At 38.9% G+C, this 22,853-nt stretch overlaps 1 protein-coding gene across 2 annotated transcripts in view; it reads left to right on the forward strand.

Moving 5' to 3' along the window:
- Positions 1-22,853, forward strand: part of LOC134927747 (maternal DNA replication licensing factor mcm6) — a 186,417-nt gene that overhangs the window by 67,023 nt on the left and 96,541 nt on the right. For both annotated transcript variants that reach the window (XM_063922651.1, XM_063922652.1), the window contains exons 6-8: positions 1,748-1,893; positions 1,998-2,148; positions 6,088-6,229. In XM_063922651.1, coding sequence (XP_063778721.1) covers positions 1,748-1,893; positions 1,998-2,148; positions 6,088-6,229 — 439 coding nt within the window. The remainder of the gene's footprint in view (positions 1-1,747; positions 1,894-1,997; positions 2,149-6,087; positions 6,230-22,853) is intronic.

Here is a 22,853-nt window from a genome sequence, read left to right on the forward strand (position 1 = left end):
ATGCGCGGCCACCGGGTGTGCAGTCCCGTTGCGGTGTTTGGCGCCACACGTGGAGGTACTGGTATTTAAGGTAAGATCTTTGTACTGTATGTTACCTGATGAAAATGCCGCTTTGAATAAAAGGCATTGAAACGTTGTTATCCATTCACTGTCGGCGTGAAAATCCTTGGAGTGCCGCACCACCTGCTTGTTATCCATTCTTCTTCTGTGAGGGCACCCAGGTTATTACATTATGTGGCTGTGCCGGATCATCACCTGTGTGTGTGTGTGTGTGTGTGTGTATATATATGTATATATATATATATATATATATATATATATATATATATATATATTTATTCTATTTCATAGTTTTGTATTCTAGTGGGAAGTTCTACCATCCATCCGGAGCCTAAATACTGTTTCCAATTTCTGCTCTAAGTGTGGCTAATCTTCTCCTGCTCAGCTATCATCTCTGATGCCAGCAGTATTTGTAACCTCTTCCAGGACATTCTCTGTCTGAACTGCTTGCTCTAAGTTACTACAGCTCCTGGTTCTGTCACTGCACCATTTGTTAATTTGTACATCCATTATCTACAGGCTTTCGCCCATTATACTTGTGGACACTCCTGTATTCAATAAAGATTCTTTTCTATGAAGAACTTGCTCAGACCTAGTTTTCTCCATACCCACTCCAGCCATATTAACACCTTGGTTACTGTCACAAATCAAATACAAACACAGATCCTGATGCACACAGTTAAGTGGTTGCCTCCTGGAAAGTGATCTGGGTGTGTATATGGACAATAGTTCTACAGTCCAAACAAAGTAGCTCCATTCTGTTCCTGTCAGACACCATGGTAGGAAAATAGATGTTCTGTCAATGCCATACTGTGCTAATGCCATGTAATGTCTGGGGGATGTTTTTCCTCCTATTGTTTTATTGCCAGCACACTATGGGTAATTAGGAAAGAAGCAGTAGAGCTCATAGTAGTTGTTATTTTGGCCTTACAATGGTTTTAGTGGCTTCGGGAATGCATTTCTATTAACACCCTTTGCCAGTTTGGTTAGATCTGCTGTATCAGAGACTGATCTTCAATCTTTCTGTACTATTACCTACCATGGCTTTTGTCAGGGCAATTTCTGTTTACTTCTACAGAATGATAGAATTTAGAAAGACAAATCAACCTCATGTTTTTCCTGTAGGTCCTCCAAGGGCATGCTTGGTCTAAATCCACTCTTACAAGACAGATTAGAAATGTAATTGTACAGCCTTACAAATGTAGTGGACACAAGCTGCTAGAGATCCTAGGTGCCGATTCTACAAGAGCAGTGGCACCCTTGTTGGCATGCAGGGCTCAGCAATGTGTGCAAAGCATCAGGGTTCTTATCGCTCACCATTTTTCATGTATGATGGAAATGTAATTTGTGTTGTATTTATTAGCAATGTAATGAATGTTGCAGCATAGTATTGGATTTTATTTTTATGTACTGAAAAGCTTCTATTGTAGAGTGTGGTCATTTAACTCCATGTGCAGTTTACATGTCAATTGAAACCCCATAAATGTTTAAAAAATATTAAATGCCACTTAAAATACAGCAGAAGTTAAACCTTAAACTAAAGTTATGGTCTATTGGATTGTTTTCCTTCACGTAACTAATGGGCATTTCTCTACTATATTTGTCTTCATCTCTATTGGTTTACTTTTGTACATCAATCAAACTTTATTATGCAGTGTAAAATGCCATTCTAAACTGTTACTTTTAGATGCACGCATGGAGACTGGAGCTAAAGTAACAGGTGGTGAAGGATTTAATGCTGAAGGAGTTCAGGGTCTAAAAGCTTTGGGAGTCAGAGATTTGTCATACAGATTGGCCTTTTTAGCATGTCATGTGGGTGCTACAAATCCACGGGTAAGCACTTCAGACACTTTGAATCAGAATTTATCATGACAAGTTTTTTTGTTGCTGATGCTGGCTGATGCATTCTTTTAAGCATTTGGATTGTTACTTTACAGTTTGGAGGCAAAGACTTGAGGGAGGAAGATCAAACTGCTGAGAGCATAAAGAATCAAATGACTGTACAAGAATGGGAAAAAGTATTTGAGATGAGCCAAGACAAAAATCTGTACTACAACTTATGCACAAGCCTATTCCCAACAATACATGGTATGTATAGTTTTACTAAAGACCATTATTTTATTGCAAACATTTTGGTTTGTTTATTGCTTGGCAATAAAAATGAAATACTTTGCATTAGCTATACCACGACAGTAGAGGGGATGCGGTCAATATATTAGCTGTCGGGGATCCTGGCTTTCAGGAGACAGACGCCGGAATTCTGACAGCCAGTGAAATACAGACACCCAGTTTCCTGACAAAGCTGGGTATTACCACTCGGTGAGTGGGATTCGATTTCATATTCCCAACCCTTTTAAACTATTGTATATAGCATGTTATCCTAAATTAGTCCAAACCAGTAAGTAGTAATTCTAAAATCCCAATAATAAACCTTTTAAAAAAAACATTTTGCATTTCAGAGCTATAGTACTTCAATAGTAAAGGTGATACATATTTTGTGGTACTAAAATTTGCAGGGTCTCATTATGCTTTGGGCCTTGAAAAATAGGAATCTCAGAAGAAAACTGAATTGTCAAGATATTTGACATGTCCGTTTCCTCAATACAAAACAGGTGGATAAAAAAGCAAGATATTGGAAATATACCGGTAAAATGCTACAGTCCATTCTAAAATATATATATATATATATATATATATATATATATATATATATATATATATAGTATAAGTAACAATGAGCGGCACTCAGCAGACTTGTAGTAGAAAAAATGCAGTTAGTTTAATCCGACATGTTTCGGGGACAACCCCGTCCTCAGGGCCTAACCAGTTAAGGCCCTGAGGACGGGGTTGTCCCCGAAACATGTCGGATTAAACTAACTGCATTTTTTCTACTACAAGTCTGCTGAGTGCCGCTCATTGTTACTTATACTGCATACTGGGAGATTGTATTCATCTTACCTGGGAGGGCACCGCAGCCATTCATCTACATGAACAGGGAGTGCCGGGACAAACAGCTTGGATATATATATATATATATATATATATATATATATATATATATATATATATATATATATATATAGTTACCAAATGTCTTTTTCAAAGAAAGGACGAGGCGGCACTCCCACAAATTGAAATCAAGCTGGTGTATTTAGGTAATCATTATAATCTCAGATGGGTGGATGTCGACGTTTCAAGGCTCGCAGGCCTTTTCGTCAGGACGTGAATACAAGTGAAAAATTCCTAGAAACATTTTTTCACTTGTATTCACGTCCTGACGAAAAGGCCTGCGAGCCTTGAAACGTCGACATCCACCCATCTGAGATTATGATGATTACCTAAATACACCAGCTTGATTTCAATTTGTGGGAGTGCCGCCTCGGCCTTTCTTTGAAAAAGACATTTGGTAACTATTAAGAATTTGGGATGGCACCCCATTTTGATGCAGTTTTTATCCAGAGTGCCAAGCTACAGTATTATATATATATATATATATATATATATATATATATATATATATATATATATATATATATACATACATACATACATACATACATACATACATACATACATACATACATACATACATACATACATACATACATACATACATACATACACATGTTAAGTATCCCTTATCCAAAATGCTTGGGACCAGAGGTGTTTTGTATATGGGATTTTTCCGTATTTTGGAATAATTGCATCCTATAATGAGATATCATGGTGATGGGACCTAAATCTAAGCACAGAATGCATTTATATTTCGTATACACCTTATACACACAGCCTGAAGGTACTTTTAGCCAATATTTTTAATAACTTTGTGCATTAAACAAAGTGTGGGTACATTTACACAATTCATTTATGTGTCATATACACCTTATATACACAGCCTGAAGGTCATTTAATACAATATTTTAAATAACTTTGTGTATTAAACAAAGTGTGTGTACATTGAGCCATCAGAAAACAAAGGTTTCACTATCTCTCTCTCAAAAAAAAGTCTGTATTTCGGAATATTCCGTATTTCGGAATATTTGGATATGGGATACTCAACCTGTGTGTGTGTATATGTGTGTGTGTGTGTGTATGTATATATATATATATATATATATATATATATATATATATATATATATATATATATATATATATATATATATATATATATATATATATATTTTAGTATTTATTCAAACTTACTGTCTACAAAAATATTCTGTAGGTCCATTTAGTGTTAGGATACTAAGAGAAGTTGTAATCCCCACTCCAAAAATCACCCAGTTCAATTATGTATTCTTGGCTATAGATATAGGTGAGTACATTAACGCCATATAATAAACATACACAGAGAGAGAAAGGGGGTTATTTGTTTTCAGTTCACAGGAGCACTTAGAAATATTCTTTATACAAAATTTGCACTTCTTTTTTGGGACAATAGATAACCTTCATTTTTGTGTATATAAAATCTTATTTCTTAAAATATTTAATCACTATAGAGGCAATAAAAGCAAATTATAAGCGTGAGAAGTGGAATATACTGTACAGACTAATAATATAAGCTGAACCTCAGGCACAGCATACACATATAAACCTTAGTAGAATAACTAGAAAACCGTAGGAATACTTTTCTAGATGGGATCCCTTTGATATCTCTTTATAGCAGAGGTTCCCAAACTCGGTCCTCAAGGCACCCCAATGGTCCTGGTTTTAAATGTATCCATGCCTGGCCACAGGTGACTTAATTAATACCCTCAGTCAATTTGATTTAACCATCTGTGCTGAGCCATGGATATACCTAAAACCTGGACTGTTGGGGTGCCTTGAGGACCGCATTTGGGAACCTCTGCTTTATAGCTTTTCCCAGCTTTATAGCAGGGTTTTGTTTTGCTTTTTTAAATTGCTTAGCTGGTCAGACCTCGAGAGGATAAAAGGTCACTGTGTGCAAGGATATGGCCAATCTTGCATTATGCTGGGTACATACCATACAATATAATGGGCAATATTATGATCCTCAATGGATCGCAGTGACCATGGTATAATATGTACTCACAATTTATTGATTGTCTGGTCGCATCTTCTGATGTTCTGCATTGCAGATGTAAGTATGCAAAATTTTTAACATGCCATATTTAGTATTTTTTCATATGTAAAATTCAGGAAATAGTAACTTTGTGCATTAAAATGTACAAAAATGTGTTTTAAGGATATACTAAGTTGTGCCAATTTTTCCGCTAAAAGTTGTCAAATCTGCAATTACTGTAGATCAAGGGTGTCCAAACTATTACATACAAGTAGTGGAAGCCTACTCTCCTCAAGAGTTATAACCAAGATCAGTTTAAAATAATTGTCTTTGGGGTACATGTAGATGCTGCATGCTGACTGGAACAAATGGTTCTATTCAACTAACCCATGTAAAGAATATTATAGTATATTAAACCTATCCATGCAGTATTGTGTCATACATAATGAGACAGTTTTATTATCTAAATCTTCTACATTTTGCATTAAATCCTACTTTCCTTCAACACATCATCCATCCATCCTCCCCCATACCTGTTCACTGCATGTCCTCGAATACAATACAAAAATGATGCTATATTAAAGGACATTTGAGAATAAATGGTCTTTCATCCTAATCACTCTAACAAAAAATTATTTTAGAAGTTTTCTTTTTTGTTTGACTATTAATTTTTATTATGACACTTACCACATCTTTACTGACAAAACTAGCACAGAATCACGCCCTTCTGTTTTAGGAAATGCATGAGTGCAGTTGAAGTCTCTACGATGGTGCTCGATAAACTACAATGCTAATGTTTATACACAAAATATTTATAGCCCACTTTTGTGGTTATAGCTGTCATTAAAGAAAAATACATTTGGTGGCCATTTTTTACATGTTAATTTTATGAAACATTTGCCACTGAAAGATGATATTTCCTTTCTTAAGGAAGCTTCAGTTTTAGTAATATATAATATGTACTTATTTTGTTTTTGTTTTTTTATTTTGATTTCTTCTAGGTAATGATGAAATTAAAAGAGGTGTTCTGCTAATGCTATTTGGAGGTGTGCCTAAAACAACAATGGAAGGCACTTCTTTGAGAGGAGATATAAATGTTTGTATTATAGGAGATCCAAGTACATCTAAAAGTCAGTTTCTAAAGTAAGATATATATTTTTTTCCATTTTTTTTTACTTCTTAAAATTATATATATTTTTTCCAATCCCCTATTCCCAATCTGTGAAAAATCCAAATTACACAAATTGGAAAAGGCAAGTAAGCATTGTCCATGGTATAATAGAACTCAATGAAGCACACTGGCCATATGGAAATATTCAGTCATCAATAGCTGATGAATGCTTTACATACGATGATAATATATATATATATATATATATATATATATATATATATATATATATATATATATATATATATATATATATACACACTGCTCAAAAAAATAAAGGGAACACTAAAATAACACATCCTAGATCTGAATGAATGAATTATTCTTATTAAATACTTTGTTCTTTACATAGTTGAATGTGAGGACAACAAAATCACACACAAATTATCAATGGAAATCAAATTTATTAACCCATGGAGGTCTGGATTTGGAGTCGCACTCAAAATTAAAGTGGAAAAACACACTACAGGCTGATCCAACTTTGATGTAATGTCCTTAAAACAAGTCAAAATGAGGCTCAGTAGTATGTGTGGCCTCCACGTGCCTGCATGACCTCCCTACAACACCTGGACATGCTCCTGATGAGGTGGCAGATGGTCTCCTGAAGGATCTCCTCCCAGACCTGGACTAAAGCATCCGCCAACTCCTGCACAGTCTGTGGTGCAACGGGGCGTTGGTAAAGGGAGCGAGACATGATGTCCCAGATGTGCTCAATTGGATTCAGGTCTGGGGAACAGGCGGGCCAGTCCATAGCATCAATGCCTTCGTCTTGCAGGAACTGCTGACACACTCCAGCCACATGAGGTCTAGCATTGTCTTGCATTAGGAGGAACCCAGGGCCAACCGCACCAGCATATGGTCTCACAAGGGGTCTGAGGATCTCATCTCGGTACCTAATGGCAGTCAGGCTACCTCTGGCGAGCACATGGAGGGCTGTGCGGCCCCCCAAAGAAATGCCACTCCACATCATTACTGACCCACTGCCAAACCGGTCATGCTGGAGGATGTTGCAGGCAGTAGAACGTTCTCCTTGGCATCTCCAGACTCTGTCACATCTGTCACATGTGCTCAGTGAGAACCTGCTTTCATCTGTGAAGAGCACAGGGCGCCAGTGGTGAATTTGCCAATCTTGGTGTTCTCTGGCAAATGCCAAAAGTCCTGCACGGTGTCCAGACTTGCTTGTAGGAAAAAAATGCCTGGTGAGTTCGTTCCCATAAGATGTTTGAATATTATGGAGGCCTTGGCTTGACAAATGGTCCTCTGGAGGATAATGCACCCCAGCTGTTGACTCCTTCTGATTATTGAGAGTGCAGCGTTTTCTATATACTATGATATGGAATCTTTTGTATTTCTAAGCTAGCTCCCAAGCTATGATATCGGCTGTCTGTGTGGACTATTGAAATGGACTCTCTCATCAAAACAAAGCCCTAATTATCCTCCGTAATACCGGCCATCCAGCCGTTTGGATTATTTTTATCACAGTGATCAGGATTCTGCTCATATAAGATTTTTCTTATTTGCGGCTTTGTTTTTCTTTTGGACATTTTTCTGATTTTTGTATATATTTTTTTTTTTTTTATTCATTTTTACTTGTTGGTCATCAAGTGCATGTGATCCAGTAGACTAATGTACATGTGATCTACTATTTGTTGGTTGCATAATGTCTCAGAATACTGGTCAGCTGGATGAAAATTCTTTGAGCAAAGCTGAAAATGTTTTAGTCAGTTTGACAGATGATTAAGTGGAAAGGGTACTGTTTAATCAGGCTGACTTTGAGTTACCGGTGCAGATGCCTGCTGATTTGTTTCACAAATTGAATAGACTGAAGAAGAGGGAGATTGACCTTGTTTTGCATGGTCAGGTTCTCTCTGAGTATTACCATAAATAGAGAATTCCTAGGGGGTTCAGGTTAAATAATGCCTCCACTATTGTGCGGGGAAATCCATCCTTTTGTGTAAAGTGGTATGGAGTGCTTAATAAGTGCTCCTTGGATTTGCTTGTACTGGTTGTGGAAGAGGTGGGAAGTGAGCTAAAAAAGGTTAAGGCAGAGATGGACCTTTTTGAATGTGTTCAGGTCCCCATTTTGAGTGCTGATAAATCTGAGGATTGGCTTGAAAAGACCCGGTTACAGATTGAAAAATATAGCTCTGACTTGCTTTCCTTTAAAAGGAAGAAATGAGAGACTGAGAGTGACTACCAGCACAACTCAGTGTATAGGTGGCTCATTGGGGAGGACCAGTACTCAGGTTTCCAGGCAGGGCATCAGCAAAGGTTTAGGGGCAGAAGACGAAAGGTGGACAACTCTGGTTCATACTCATCCTCTGACTCCAAATTTGCAGAGTCTTTGCCACCTTCTGGAGTATCATCTTGCTCATCCTCCTTTTTTTTTTTTTTTTTTTTTTTTTTTAGACACAAAAACCCAGTCAAGCAAAGGCAGATTAGCCGCAGGAGGCCCCACCCAAGGAGGGGCGGGTACAAGGGCATGTGCTAGAGGGGGAAGGGGATCCAAAACTTAATTTTTAATTTGTCCAGTCATCAGTTGTCTGAAGCAGAAAGTTCTATTTTATCTAAAGGACTTAGTTTTGTACCCACTTGTAAGTTTAAATCTTTCTACTGGGATGTTGAACATTACAAAATGGGCAGACAACTTAGACTGAGGGATTTTTTTTATAACAAGCCCCCTACTGCCTTTTCTGGTTCCAATCCTGCCGCTTCCACGAGCCAATCAAAAAAAAATTAAGAATCCTAGCTCCTTTGATCCAATATACACCAATGCTAATTTAAAGAATTTCCTTAGAATGGTTGATACAGAAATGATAAATGACACCAAGAGCGCACACTGACATCATTCGAATCTTTCTAAGGAAGAATGGCAGGCACTTTGGGATTTAAGGGACAACACAAACCTGGTAATTAGAAACTCAGACAAAGGCGGTGCGGTTGTTCTGCAAGATTTTGTGGATTACGACCGTGAGATTAAGTCACAGTTGGCTAATAAGGTTTACAGATGTGTAGAATTTAATCCTATACCAAGTATCAAGAAAAATGTTGATTTAGTATTGAATCTGGCCCTACAGAATTCTTGGATTGATGAAAAAGTCTTTGATTATCTGATCAAATGTATGACATTTGCCCTGTCATTTATACACTTCCCAAAGTGCATAAGTCACTGTCGAGCCCTCCCGGAAGGCAGGCCCATTATCTCGGCTCGTGGTTCCTTGTTGCAACCGTTAGCATGTTTTGTTGATTTTTTTCTTCAGTCTTGTGTAAGGGTTATGGATAGTTATAACCGAGATGCAAGTGAAAGATATGTCCTCTCATTATATACTAGCTACAATGGATGTTACCTCATTGTATACGGTCATACTTCATGAGGAGGGTATGCTGGCTGTTAGGGAAGCATTGCTGAGAGGACCATATGATTGCCCCCCGATTTACTTTATTTTGGAACTATTCGATCTGGTACTATTTTTCAATCATTTTCCAGTATTTGGAGAATTACTATGTGCAATTGGCTGGGACCGCTATGGGCTATAATTTGGCCCCAGGGTTTGCTAATTTGTACATGGTTAAATGAGACTACCTATATTTTCCCTAAATAATACAAAAGAGTTACCAGCGCTATGAGTTGTATCTCCAAATCAATAAATCAATTGGATCAGTTAAAAAAAATGTTTTAATAATATAAAACCACATGAATGGCTAAATGGTTAATCAATACACATACAAAACTGAATAAAATATATTAACACTGGCTCTGAGATGGTAATATTTCAATCTGCTGATAGGAACCAAACCATTGCTTAGTGATCGCAATGGAGATTGCAACGGTTTGGTTCCTATCAGCAGATTGAAATATTACCATCTCAGAGCCAGTGTTTTTAATATATTTTATTCAGTTTTGTATGTGTATTAATTAACCATTTAGCCATTTGTGTGGTTTTATATTATTAAAAAAAATGTTTTAACTGATCCAATTGATTTATTGATTTGGAGATACGACTCATAGCGCTGGTTACTCTTTTTTTTATTATTTATTTCTTGTGGGGTCTGACGAACCTCTTCCAGCTGTGGTAATCTAGATGGGTATATATACCATTTATTTTCCCTAAATATGCTGAAAATATAATCTACTACAAGAGATATATAGATGACCTTTTTATTATTTGGAGAGGAACAGAAATTTACTTTTTTGGTATGGTGGACAAGCTCAATGGTCTTGACAGCCCTATTAGGTTTACAGCCACAGCAAATGCTGAATCTATCAATTTTCTTGACCTTAGTGTATAGTGTCCTGCCATGTTTGGAATACACCCTCTTTCGAAAAGAGACTGACAGAAACACCCCATTATGGGCAACGAGTCATCACTCTGATAAATTGAAATCGAATTTCCCAGTATCACAGTTTTTAAGGGTGCTTCACAACATTTCTAATCCTAGTAATGCGACAGTTCAGCTGGAGGAGTGCAATGGGCGTTTCCTTGAACGTGGATACAGTGGACTTGATATTACACGATGTATGAAAAAGGCACACCAGATACATTGCAATAGGATTTCTAGACACAAGAAAGATTTGGGATCTAATCGTCTCATTTTCAAGACCAGTTGCAATACATGCCTATGTTATGTTGAGAAATCTATCAAAGAATTGGCCAATTATCAGATCTGATCCCAAGTTCAAAAAGGTTGACGTTAGGCCTCCGTTAATAAGCATTCAATGGGGGTGCAATTTGAAAGATTTACTGCTTAGACCCACGATAAAACACACCGCACCGATGAAGCAGACCTGGCTGAATAAGCGCAATGGGTGATTTAAATGTCTGCAATGTACCACATGTAGGTCCCTAATTAAAGGACATTTCTTTTGCCATCCTTCATATGGCACTAAGATATATCTTCAACATCATTTGACTTGCCTATTGGCCAAAGTGGTCTATTTTTTAATGTGCCCTTGTGGGAAAATGTATGTGGGCAAAACGACCCGAACGTTCAGGGAACGTATGAATCAACATAGGTCATCTCTACATCTTGCAAACTGGAAAAAAGGTTTAACTCCCCCTTTTTAGGGTGCCAGAATCCTGTGACTACCTATTGCTAGGTGTCAATAATAATCAATGTGAATGAATTAAAAGATATTTTTAATAAAAACATTTGATATAAAAATGATTGAGAGCATTGACATTAAATTCAAATTCAAATCACATTCAAAGACCAGTGCTAGCAGGAAAAGTCATATCGGTAAGGGTAGATTGGAGCCGCAGGTGTTAGAATAAAGCAGAGTATCCCAGGAAATACCCTGTTTAGGCTTCAATGATTTGTCCCGCTAACAGTGATGGAAAGTTCAAACGTCCGTCGGTGGTGAAAGAAGGCACAGCAGGGCAACGCCGACACGTTTCGGGACAGTCCTGTCCCTTTTTCAAGGCAGTGCCCCCTGTGCTAAACTATAGTGCCTTTTATAGTGCTGGGAGTCTGGAAGAATGCGGCCGCGTGTTTTGCCGCTGACTTCCGGTCTGATGTCACCAGAACCGGAAGTTGCCTTAGCCAGGAGTGACTGTGGGATGCCACTTGCGTTCCACTTGTTTGCGTTCCAAATACCGGAAGGGACCAGTACATGGCTGTTTCTTCAGAATACCTCCGCAATTGATGATAAAGAGATAATTTTTGAGATGGAATCCACCAGAAAAGAATAAATAGAACAGGAGTTAGTAGTCTATTCTGTAAAGAGTAACATGTATTAGAAATCTAAGGAGATTTAATAATACATAGAAGGAACAAATGGAAATAATGGGAAAAATAAATGGAAGTAAGCGTTTACAAAAACCATTTAACTTCAAAGTCTTGATTCAGACCATTAGGTGTGAGTGTTTTCAGGTTAAAGATGGTTTTCATTTCTGTTTTGGCAATAAATTTTTCTGCATTATTTTTCCAAGAGGCTTTTACATTTATCAGTCCAACAAATTATTTGATCGCACTGGTGGAGCATTGGTGTTCCTGCCTAAAGTGTTCCTGCCTAAAGTGTTCAGACAGGTGATGTGTGGTAAGACCTTTCCTGATGTTTCAGAGATGCTCCCCTATACATGTTTTCAGGGCTCATGAAGTTTGACCAATATATGATTTGTTACAGACCCATGTTATCAAGTATATAACATTAGTGGTGTGGCAGGTGATAAAATTGTGGATTTTCAAGGTGACAGCATTGACAGTTATCTCAGTATATTTGGATTTGTTGGTTTGTATCTGTCTGCAGCCTAAACATATTCCACAATGATGAAAACCTTCAGTTCAGATCGGATTTACACCCTTTATAGGTAAAGCACTACGAACAAGACGATTTTTTAAATTGGGAGCTTTGAGGTATATAAATTGCGGTTGTTCTGGAATGATGTTCTTTAGGACGGGGTCTCCTTGTAAAATGTGCCAATGTTTACATATGAGTTTCTCAAAGAGTTTGTGGTCCGAATCATAAGAGGAGAAGAAAGCCCAATATGTGTCCTTTTTGGTGAAATTGGGGATACTTTGTGGTCAGTAATAAGATCTCTATCTACAGACAGTCTCTGATATTGCCGTATTGATGGTTTCTTGCTTGTATCCTTTTTTCAGGAAAGATTTAATAAATTATGGATTTGGTTATCACATACCGCAGTTTTGCTGCAATCCCTCTTGATTCTCATAAAATGGCTTTTTGGGACCCCCCTTAGCCAGTTCTGATGATGTTCACTATCAATAGGAATGTAGTTTTGAGTATCAGTTGGTTTGTGATAAATTTTGGTTTCAATTTTTTCATTCTTTATGTAAATGGTTAAATCAAGGAAATTGACTTCTATTTTACTGATGGTAAATGTCAATTGTATGTTGATGGTATTGTTGAGGTTTGAACAAAATTGGAGTTCTTCTCTTTCCCCTCGCAATATGAAAAGGATGTCATCTATATAGCATCCCCAATCTCTTAATTGTGTACCCCAAGTTACGCCTGCATAGATGACACTTTGCTCCCAGAATGCCATGAACAGGTTGGCGTAACTTGGGGCAAAACGGGTACCCATTGCGGTCCCTCTTCATTGTAGGTAATCTCCATTAAAGAAGAAAAAGTTATTGGTTAATATGAATTGGATTGACTCCTTAACAAAATTCTTCCTTTTCGTCACTCATCTCTGTTTGCTCTAAAAACCATTCAATGGCCTCCAGTCCTTTATTATGATCGATTTATAGTATACAATGAAGATACATCGGCTGTTACCAGATGAATATTAGGGTCCCATTGGAATCCTTGTATCTTCTTGATGACATCTCTGGTATCTTTTAGAAATGACAGAGTCTTGGAGACTAAAGGTTGAAGAAGATGATCTATCAGTTCTGATAAATTCGAGGTAAGACTGCCTGTTCCGGTTATTATGGGTCATCCTGGAGGATTCGTAAGGCTTTTATGAACCTTTGGTAAAACCATAGATGGTTGGGGTGACAGGGTCCTCTATGAATTTGTCTTCTGTAATTCCACCGCTGGTCAAATGTTTATGGAGATATTTAGAGAGAATTTTTTATGCGTAATGAAGGGTCTCCCTTGAGTTTATGGTAAGTTCTGTGTCCGATAATTGTCTTAATATCTCTGCGACGTAATCTTCTGTATTAAGGATGGCTATTCCACCCCCTTTATCACATGATTTTATGATTATTGATTCGTCTTTGAGATCCGTGATTGCTTTTCGCTGATTTCTTGTGAGGTTTGACTTGAATTTGCGTTTTTCTTTTCAACCTTTCCGAACTCCTCTGTAGTCAATTTTTGAAAGGTGTCGATAAAACTTTGTTTTGATATGTGACTGGTAAAAGTGGGATTTATTCTTAAACTTGGCAACCTCAGTGTTATTGGTGCTGGATTCCTCTGATTTGGTAGGGTCAGTTCCTATAGTTGAGATGGTTGGCAGGTTCTTTGTTTCAAAAAACTTCAAGGTTAGTTTTTGGGTAAATTTTTGAAGATCTACAAATTTGCTTAAAGCTTCTGAGGTGGTAGTGGGGGTATATTTCAGGCCCTTCTTGAGTACAGTCTCCTCTATCTCTGATAGAGGTCTTCTACTTAGATTGAAAATTATTTATTTTTCTTCTTCTCCTTCTTTACCTTCCTCTTCTTTCATTTTCATTGTCTATATCAGTAGTGGTGTTCTTTTTCCGACGCTTCCTTAGGTTTTTTCCCGCTCTTTTTCCCCTTTTCCGTTGGTTCTTAGATTTGGGGGGTCAATGTCGTTTGAGACCCTTCCTTTCTGTCAGGGTACTCTGTTTTGTCAACTTTTAGATGGTTCCACATCTTCTATATATTTCTCTCTGCACACTCCTCTCGTAGTTTTTGTATCATTAGGTGGTGGTAAGGGCGAGCGGTCAATGGTCCATTCTTTATTGTAGGATATAGATCTTCTCGTGGTACTTCTGACATCTATACTGAGAGGAACCGTTGGGTTGTCTACTTGTTTCTCTAGCTTTCCTTCTTGGAGTACGATCAGAGGTGTGTGGGTGGTCTCTATTATGGTAATTTCTTGATGGAAATCTTATCCTATAGAAATCTCTGACTAATTGGAGAAAGGGCCTCATCTCGCGTATATGGTCTCCTGGTATGATTCTCATTGTGTTCTGTTCTTGGGTTTCTTCTTCTCCATACAGGTCGTTCTGGTCTAAATGTATTGGATGTCAGGTCGTCTTTCCTTGTATTCTTTTCTGATAGGTAGTTTCTTATGTTCTTTCCCTGATTTCTTTCACTATTTTCCATCTTTGTTGTAATCTGATCTCTGGATGATATGTCGATCTGTAAAGGGAGAGTTTTCGTTGGCTTAATGATTCAGAATCTGTGGAAACCGCAGTCCCTTTGGAGTTTTTTTCTGTTTTTTCCTGATGAGTTCTTTGGTATATTGCTCCATTCTGAGAGTGAGGTCTTTCTCTAACTCCTGAAATTTTTGAAGTTTGGTAAAAGGTTCTATTATGGATTGAAATGATTCAATCCTTTCTTTGGTTTATTTTGATTTTTCGGTTCTTTAATTATAAGGTCAATAAGTGCAAAGGAGCATGTATCAAGAATAGTTATCCATTCCTTTGTAAAATTGTCTGATGCATCTGTAAATGAGGGGTGCTTTTCTATTCTTAAGCCTTTTGGGATTAATTGTTCAGTTCTATATTTATCTAAGGTGGCTACTTCCCACCATAATCTATTTTCCTTCAATAACCAATCATTGATCCTGTGCATTACAGTCTCCAGGTTTCCATCATTCATCATGAATTCATCTTTGGCGAAGTTCACATCAAAGGATTCTTTTAGATTTTCTTCTATTCTAGTTGAACCTTTTTTCCAGTTTGCATTTTCCTACAGAGTCTAATAGGGGACTCCAACAACCCCTCCGAGGCTAGCCTATTAATCCTATACAGAGCCCCACTACCCTCACACTCTTTTCTTGATCCATACATCTTGCGTTTGCGAACGGGAAAACTGACAAACCAGTAGCAATGCATTTTTTGCAGATGAAACATCATGTATCAACTTTAAGATGCATGATTGACTGACTGGATACCTTCACCAATTAGGGGAGGCGATAGAGGAACCCATCTTAAACGTGAGGCTTATTGGATCCACCATCCGGATACTTTGTCCCCTGAAGGACTTAATGAGCAAAATTCATTCCGTATTTTTCTCTAAAAGGATATTCGCCTTTTTCGTCTGGATATTTCTATTTTTAATTTTTTTTCTGTCAAGTGTTGTGGCTGTTATCATTTTTTTATTTTTTTTTTATATTTTGTGGCTGTCCCATTGCATTCGTCCATGATACCTTGACCACAAGATTTTTTGTTATATTTGTTTGAGCTGGCTTGTGACTGGCCAGTTATTATTTTTTTCTTTAAATGTTTGTTCTTAAGTGTTTTTTTCAAGTGTCTTTCTTAAATGCTTTTCTTAAATGTTTGGCACATTTTTCTTAAGTGACTTGTATGTGTTTTCATATTTTTTTTCTTTCATGTCTTGTGTGTAAATTTGTTGTGTAGATATGTCTACAGTTTTGGATATTAGGTCTATTTATGTTTTTTATATATTTTTGTTCTAATGGCTGTTCTGTGAAGCTCACATTTTGACTCACTTTTGGGGCACTATGGAAGAAGTTTGATGTAGCCATGTAATAGTTTGATATCTTAATACTAGAATGGAATTGACATTAGGCAGCCTGGTTTGCTGTATTTGCATTTTATTAACAGTATAGTCAGCAGGCTGTGTGCCTGCTGACTATGCAGGTTTCTGAGCGCGGATTGGTTGCTTGGCAATGGGCGGTAATATTGTGGACACTGTCCTGTATTTCCCCTGCTTCTGGCTCTCTATACGTTGCTAGCATCATACAACCTGTAGTGGATATACGGAGCCATGGTAACCGGTGTGTGACGCACTTTCACTGCGTTCCACCGGTCATCGACTTCCGGTCGCGCGCGTTCCATACCTCCGAAGTACCGGGGTGGTAGCACAGCGATATCCCCAATACCTGTTTAATGCTAAATATGGATGTTGTAAGTTTGGTTATATATAAAATGCAAAGTGGTGCGGTTATCTGATATTATCTGATAGGTCCCTCTTATGCTACAGGTTGTTATTAGATACTAATTGCCATTTCGCATTGATTGGTCCAATGCGGTGGGAGTGGTTTCTGTTTGGTATTTGCAGTGCCTCAGGGGTGACCCCATTTGTGTATGATCCTGGTGGCTGCCTGTCCTGGTCTTGAAAAAGGTCCGTGCTAGGACCGAAACGTCGACCCCTGCATTTGGCAATGTGAGTGTTTATTAAAAGCATTTTTTCCTACAAGCAAGTCTGGTGAGTGCTTTCCCATAAGATGTTTGAATATTATGGAGGCCATGGCTTGACATATGGTCCTCTGGAAGATAATGCACCCCAGCTGCTAACGCCTAATTATTAGGAGTGCAGTTTTCTCTATATACTAAAATGAGATATATAATTATATATATATATTATATTAATATATACAGACACAGACACACACACACACATATATATATATATATATATATATATATATATATATATATATATATACATAATATATTAATATATACATACACAGACACACACAATACCTCCAAGTGCGGCACTCCTGGAATAACGAAAATCACGGCTCAAGCAGGCTTACTTTGTAACGTTTCAGTGCCACTTTTATTAACTCGCACTTTCATCAAACAATAGTACGTACAAAAGTGTCTTACCTAAATAAGTGTATGCTCCACATGGACGCCAATAGCCGATGGCCGGGACCTCCCACCCGTCCGGCCACTCGTCAATTACTTCTTTCCAACATATATATTTTGTATGTAATTTACACATACACACGTGTTAAAAACATCTTGGTTAAATATTGTAGACAAAAATCTTTTTTAAAATAAAATGTGAGATACATTAATAAAAACAGACATCCTAATAATTCCTATAGTAATCAAAATATTCTAATACATATGAAGTGCATTGCCCAATCCCCTTTTAGCAGGTCTGTAAACTTGCTTGATCAGCATGAAATGCCCATCAAGCAAGGCATGGACAACTTATCTCTCTACCCACTTGTGATGCGTTATCCAAGGAGCAATTAATACAGGCAGAAGACAAGGATTTTAAATACATCCTTATATTGTAATTGCTCCTTCACCTACAATGGTGGGCACATTTGTTGGTACCCTTCCATAAAAAGGACCCATAAATGTTATCTGAAATAACTTGAAACTGATGACAGTAATTGGCAGCTGCCACTTGTTACTCCATATTAAATAGAAATCAGACTTTGGGCGGTGTCCAATTAGCCACTGTAATTTACTATTGCTAATTGGTTCACCGGGGGCTATCCAATTAGCCCTGAGAAACCTGAGTTTATCCCCAATGCCAGCACTTATCGGGGATTATGCATTGTGTGCCTCGGGCACACGCAGCATAATCCGAGAAGTGCCCAGTAGATCTGCAATAAGTGCCACGATACACATGGCTTTTTGCGGGACCTAATTGGATAGGGTGACAAAAGTGGAAACATTTCCATTTTTTCACTTCCGCAGCACTATCGCGCGTAATTGGTTACCTTCTTTGCATTTGATTTTTGATTCAACATTTTTTAAATAGAAGAAATGGTATGAGCCAAAATGATTGTGCTCTTAATCTAATTGTTGCACAATCACTGCAATCGTGCGATTTTCTGTACGTCTCAATGGGACCTCTGCACCTGTCAACGGATCGTTTGGCCCACTCTTCCTGAGCAAACTGCTTCAGCAGTTTGCAGGTTTTATGTGTGCCTTATTCAGACTGCGTGTTTCAGCTCTTTCCATCGATGGGATTCAGATCAAGGCTCGTAGAAGGCCACTTCAGAATATGAACATTCAGAAAATGTTTTGTTCTTATCCATTCTTGCGTGTTTGGGCTCATTAGCCTGCTCCAATTTTGACTTATGTCCAAAAGATATTCTTCCAGGAGGATTCTGGCTTGTCAATATGCATTTTAGCAAATTCAGTTATTGAGGGTTTGTTTTTTTTGTTTTTTTCAAAAGTGGTCCTCCTAGGTCACCTTCCATGTTGCCAGGATGCTTAAAAAGTGACAGATGGGGAGACTTCCAGTGGGCGGAGCATGTGCAGTGCCATGGGGGTCATTCAGAGTTGATCGCTCGCTAGCAACTTTTTGCTGACTTGCGATAAAATAGTCGCCGCCGAGTGTATTTTCGCTTTGCAAGTGTGCGAACGAGCGGGCCGAAAACATTTTGTGGAGTTTCTAAGTAGCTCTAGACTCAGCCCTTGCAATCATTTCAGTGCGTCTGGTCCGGATTTGACGTCAGACACCCGCCCTGCAAACGCCTGGACACGCCTGCATTTTTCCAACCACGCCCTGAAAACTATCAGTTGACACCCATAGATGCCCTCTCCCTGTCGATCACCGTGCGTTCGGCTGTGTGAATGGATTCTTCGTTAAATCCATCGCTCAGCAACGAACCGCTTTGTACTCGTACAACGCGCCTGCAGATTGCGGTGCATGCGCAGTTTAGCCGCGGTAGAGATGATTGCTGCACTGCAAAAAGTTGCTAGCGAGCGATCAACTCTGAATGACCAACCATGTTGGGGGCGAGCTCAGAGTCCGGCCGTGCGTCTCGAGGCAGAAAACTGAACGGCCTGCTCCTGATTCGGGGCTGAAGGAAAAGGGATCTTCCCTGGAGTCTGGCCAAGCTAGGACCCTCTACAACAGGCATTCCCAACCGCGGTCCTCAAGGCACACCAACAGTGCAGGTTTTAGTGATATCCAGGCTGCAGCACAGATGGTTAAATCAAAATAACCGAGGTACTAATTAAGTCACCTGTATTCAAGCCTGGATATCACTAAAACCAGGACTGTTAGTGTGCCTTGAGGACCGAGGTTGGGAAACACTGCTCTACAAGCTCCTGACCCCTAAGGTACAGTGGGGATGGATCGCGCATAGATGCGTGGGCCCCCATAGCCTTACTTCAGCCAGGCGAGTAAAACTGAATGCACAGGGGAATAGAGAGGCAGTGAAGAGAGCCTACCTGAGCAGAAGTACATGAGGCAAAAGCGTCCTTCCACCCCCTCAACAGATCCGGTGGGCAGTCGGGGTGAGAGGTGGCAGTCGGGACAGCCACATCATGACACAAGAGGGCTGAAGCTTTGGTAATTGGGGGAGCAGAGAGGTGACGTGGAGAGTCCTCCCGAGTGGATGCACGTGTGCCGCAGATGGCCCTTTTTCTTACGGGACTCTGTGCGTGGACAGGGTGAGAAGGCGGTAGCCAAGATAGACAGTGCCTCAGCAACTCTATGCCACATCCAAGGGGGGGATCTGGCGGGAGAGCAATAAGGTGGCAGTTGAACCCAAAGGACGCCAGTACCCCACAGACAGCCCCCACGACCCGAGAGTGAGAGGGGGACATGTTTGGGGCAGGACACCGTGCCAGCTCTCCTTCTGAATCTAGTTGATCCTGCTCAAAGCCTCTGGTGCCAGGCATGGACTGCAAACTCTACAGTATAAAGATGTGGTAATGTACGCCTCTAGGAGGTAGAGTTAATGAACCATGATACAATTTTGACTGTCCAAATTTCTGATGTTTTCTATGTAAGTGTTAAAATTCAAAGAAGCAAAACGGCTACTAATTGGGTGCTTAGCCCAAGAGCAAACGTTGTCCTATGATATTTAAAGGCTACAAAAGCTGGTAATCGGATATTGGGACTGGGCACTAATTACTTAAATGTTCTTTCAGCATAAGTTGTAGTTATGCTCACAAATAAAGGGAAAAAAAACGGGCCAACAGCAGGATAAAGTCTATAAAGAGCTGTGAGGAACTCCTGTAACCTGAGTGGGTCTGTTTTAAACTATTTGGTGCATAATTTCAAATAAATAACTATCTCAGGGCCTAAAGCAACCTTTGCACCCAGTGGTATTCCCCACTAAATAGGAGCAGGCCTATTTGAAAACAAAACAAAATCTAAGTGACTGTATATGAGTCAGAAACAGAGTGATATCGAACTCCGAAGTATTTATATTTGTACCCATAAGAGTTATAAGGGGGAAAAAGTGCTTTGCTTTTCTTTACTTTTTTCTTTTTTTGTGAGCTTGAAATGCCCTATAGGGTATTGGTGATTTGAGGTAGAAACTGTGTACCCCATAAGGGGATGGATACATTTGTTGCAAAAGGGAGTGGTTTGAAAGCCTCCCCAAAAGCACAATCATCAGACAAAGTAAAGCAAAGAGCAGGGAAAGCGACCCAGGCCTCCCCGGTCCGTTCCAGTACTCAAACCCCCACGCCTAGTGGCACCCAAACATGGCCAAAAGAAGGGAAACTTATAGACAAATGTGGGGACCCACATGGGTGAGGCAGATACTCCTCTGTTGTCGATTTATATATAAACTTGATTTGATTCAGACATCTTTGGATGCGGCACTGGCAAAGATCACAAATACATCAAGAATAGAAGGTCCAGAACAGAGGGTTAGTGATAGAGGATGAGGCACTGGTGTCACAAAAAAGGTGGATGACCACTCGAAACAGATTCAATGTCTCCTTGAGAAAATAGATGACATGGAAAACAGGGAGTGCAGATGTAACCTGCTCTTCATAAGTATCCCCTCTGAGATTCCTGACTCAACTCTTCCAGGTTATATCATGTCTGACATTGTGGGGGAGTTAACTTCAGAGGGAGCTATTAACCCACCAAATTGAATGGGCACAGTGAGAGAGGGTCCTAATAGCAGACCAAGACCTGTGATAGCTAAGTTCTTAGATTTTGCAACAACATATAGCTTATCGTAGAAATTCCCCCCTAAGGGTCGATGGGGAGAGTATACGTATTCCAAGATTTTTCCTTTGCCCTTCAACAAAAACAGTCTTTCAACCAATTTGCAAAATGTTGATTGATAGGGACATAAGGTTTGCATTATTGTACCCATCCAAATTGTGTTTGATGGAGAATGGCCATACATTGATCTTTGACACCACAGAGGCGACTAGGGTTCACCTGTGTCAAGACCATGTAAGGGGGGACATGGGTGGTCCTAGAATGAATGAGGTAAAAGAGCCCAGTCGAAGTTAATCGCATTTGAATAACTGGATATTATGGGAATGTCTGAGTGAAGCATGTCTAAAAAAGATAGAAGTAAGGCATAGGTCCATGATAGGGAGTAGGAATGAAGTCTTGTGTTTTGTTGAGGGGGAGGGGGTAGATGTGACTTGTTTACTGCTTACTTGGAGTCTATTGGCAGGGTTAATATGGAAAAGTTTTTGCACAAATATAAAGCACATAGGGGCAGATTTATTAAGCCTGGTGATGTGATAAAGTGGAAGGTGATAAAGCACCAGCCATTCAGCTCCCACCTTCTATGTCACAGGCTGAGTTTGAAAAATGACAGTTAGGAGCTGATTGGCTGGAGTGTTATCACGTTCCACTTTATCACTTCACCAGGCTTAATAAATCTGCCCCATAATGTTTAACATTAATGAAACACTATGCTTGGTAAACAAGATGTAGTATTAGGTATTTAAAAAAATAATAAGGGGAGTAGCAATTGTATTGGCCAGACATATACCATACAAGGTTTTAGATAGAGTGGATGATCCAGAAGGTCAGTATAGGATCTTGGTTATTCAGATACACCAGGTCAAATACACTTTGGTAAATATATATGCACCCAACATGGCACAAAATAAATTATTTAAAAAGCTCTCCTATAACCTCGTACAAGGGGATTACCCAAATTTAATAGGGGGAGATTTCAAGTGGGTGCATAATCCTGACGTGGATAAATCAGCATCCACAAGTACACAGGGTCCAACCAGAACAAACTTTATTAATACTCTGAAAGATTCTCATGGCGTGGTGGACTACTGGAGGTTGTGTAACCCATCAGAAAGGTCATACACATGCTATACGGGTGTATATAGGTCCATGTCACATATAGACTATTTCCTGATCGTAGATAGGCTCTATGTATCCCAGAAGTTAAAAAATGTTCCCCCAAGTGGAGATTCCCTGCGTACTTATATATATATATATAAATATATATAAATATATATATATATATATATATATATATATATATATATATA

Source organism: Pseudophryne corroboree, chromosome 5, assembly GCF_028390025.1.
Source record: "Pseudophryne corroboree isolate aPseCor3 chromosome 5, aPseCor3.hap2, whole genome shotgun sequence".
In the NCBI taxonomy this organism is placed as follows: Eukaryota; Metazoa; Chordata; class Amphibia; order Anura; family Myobatrachidae; genus Pseudophryne; species Pseudophryne corroboree.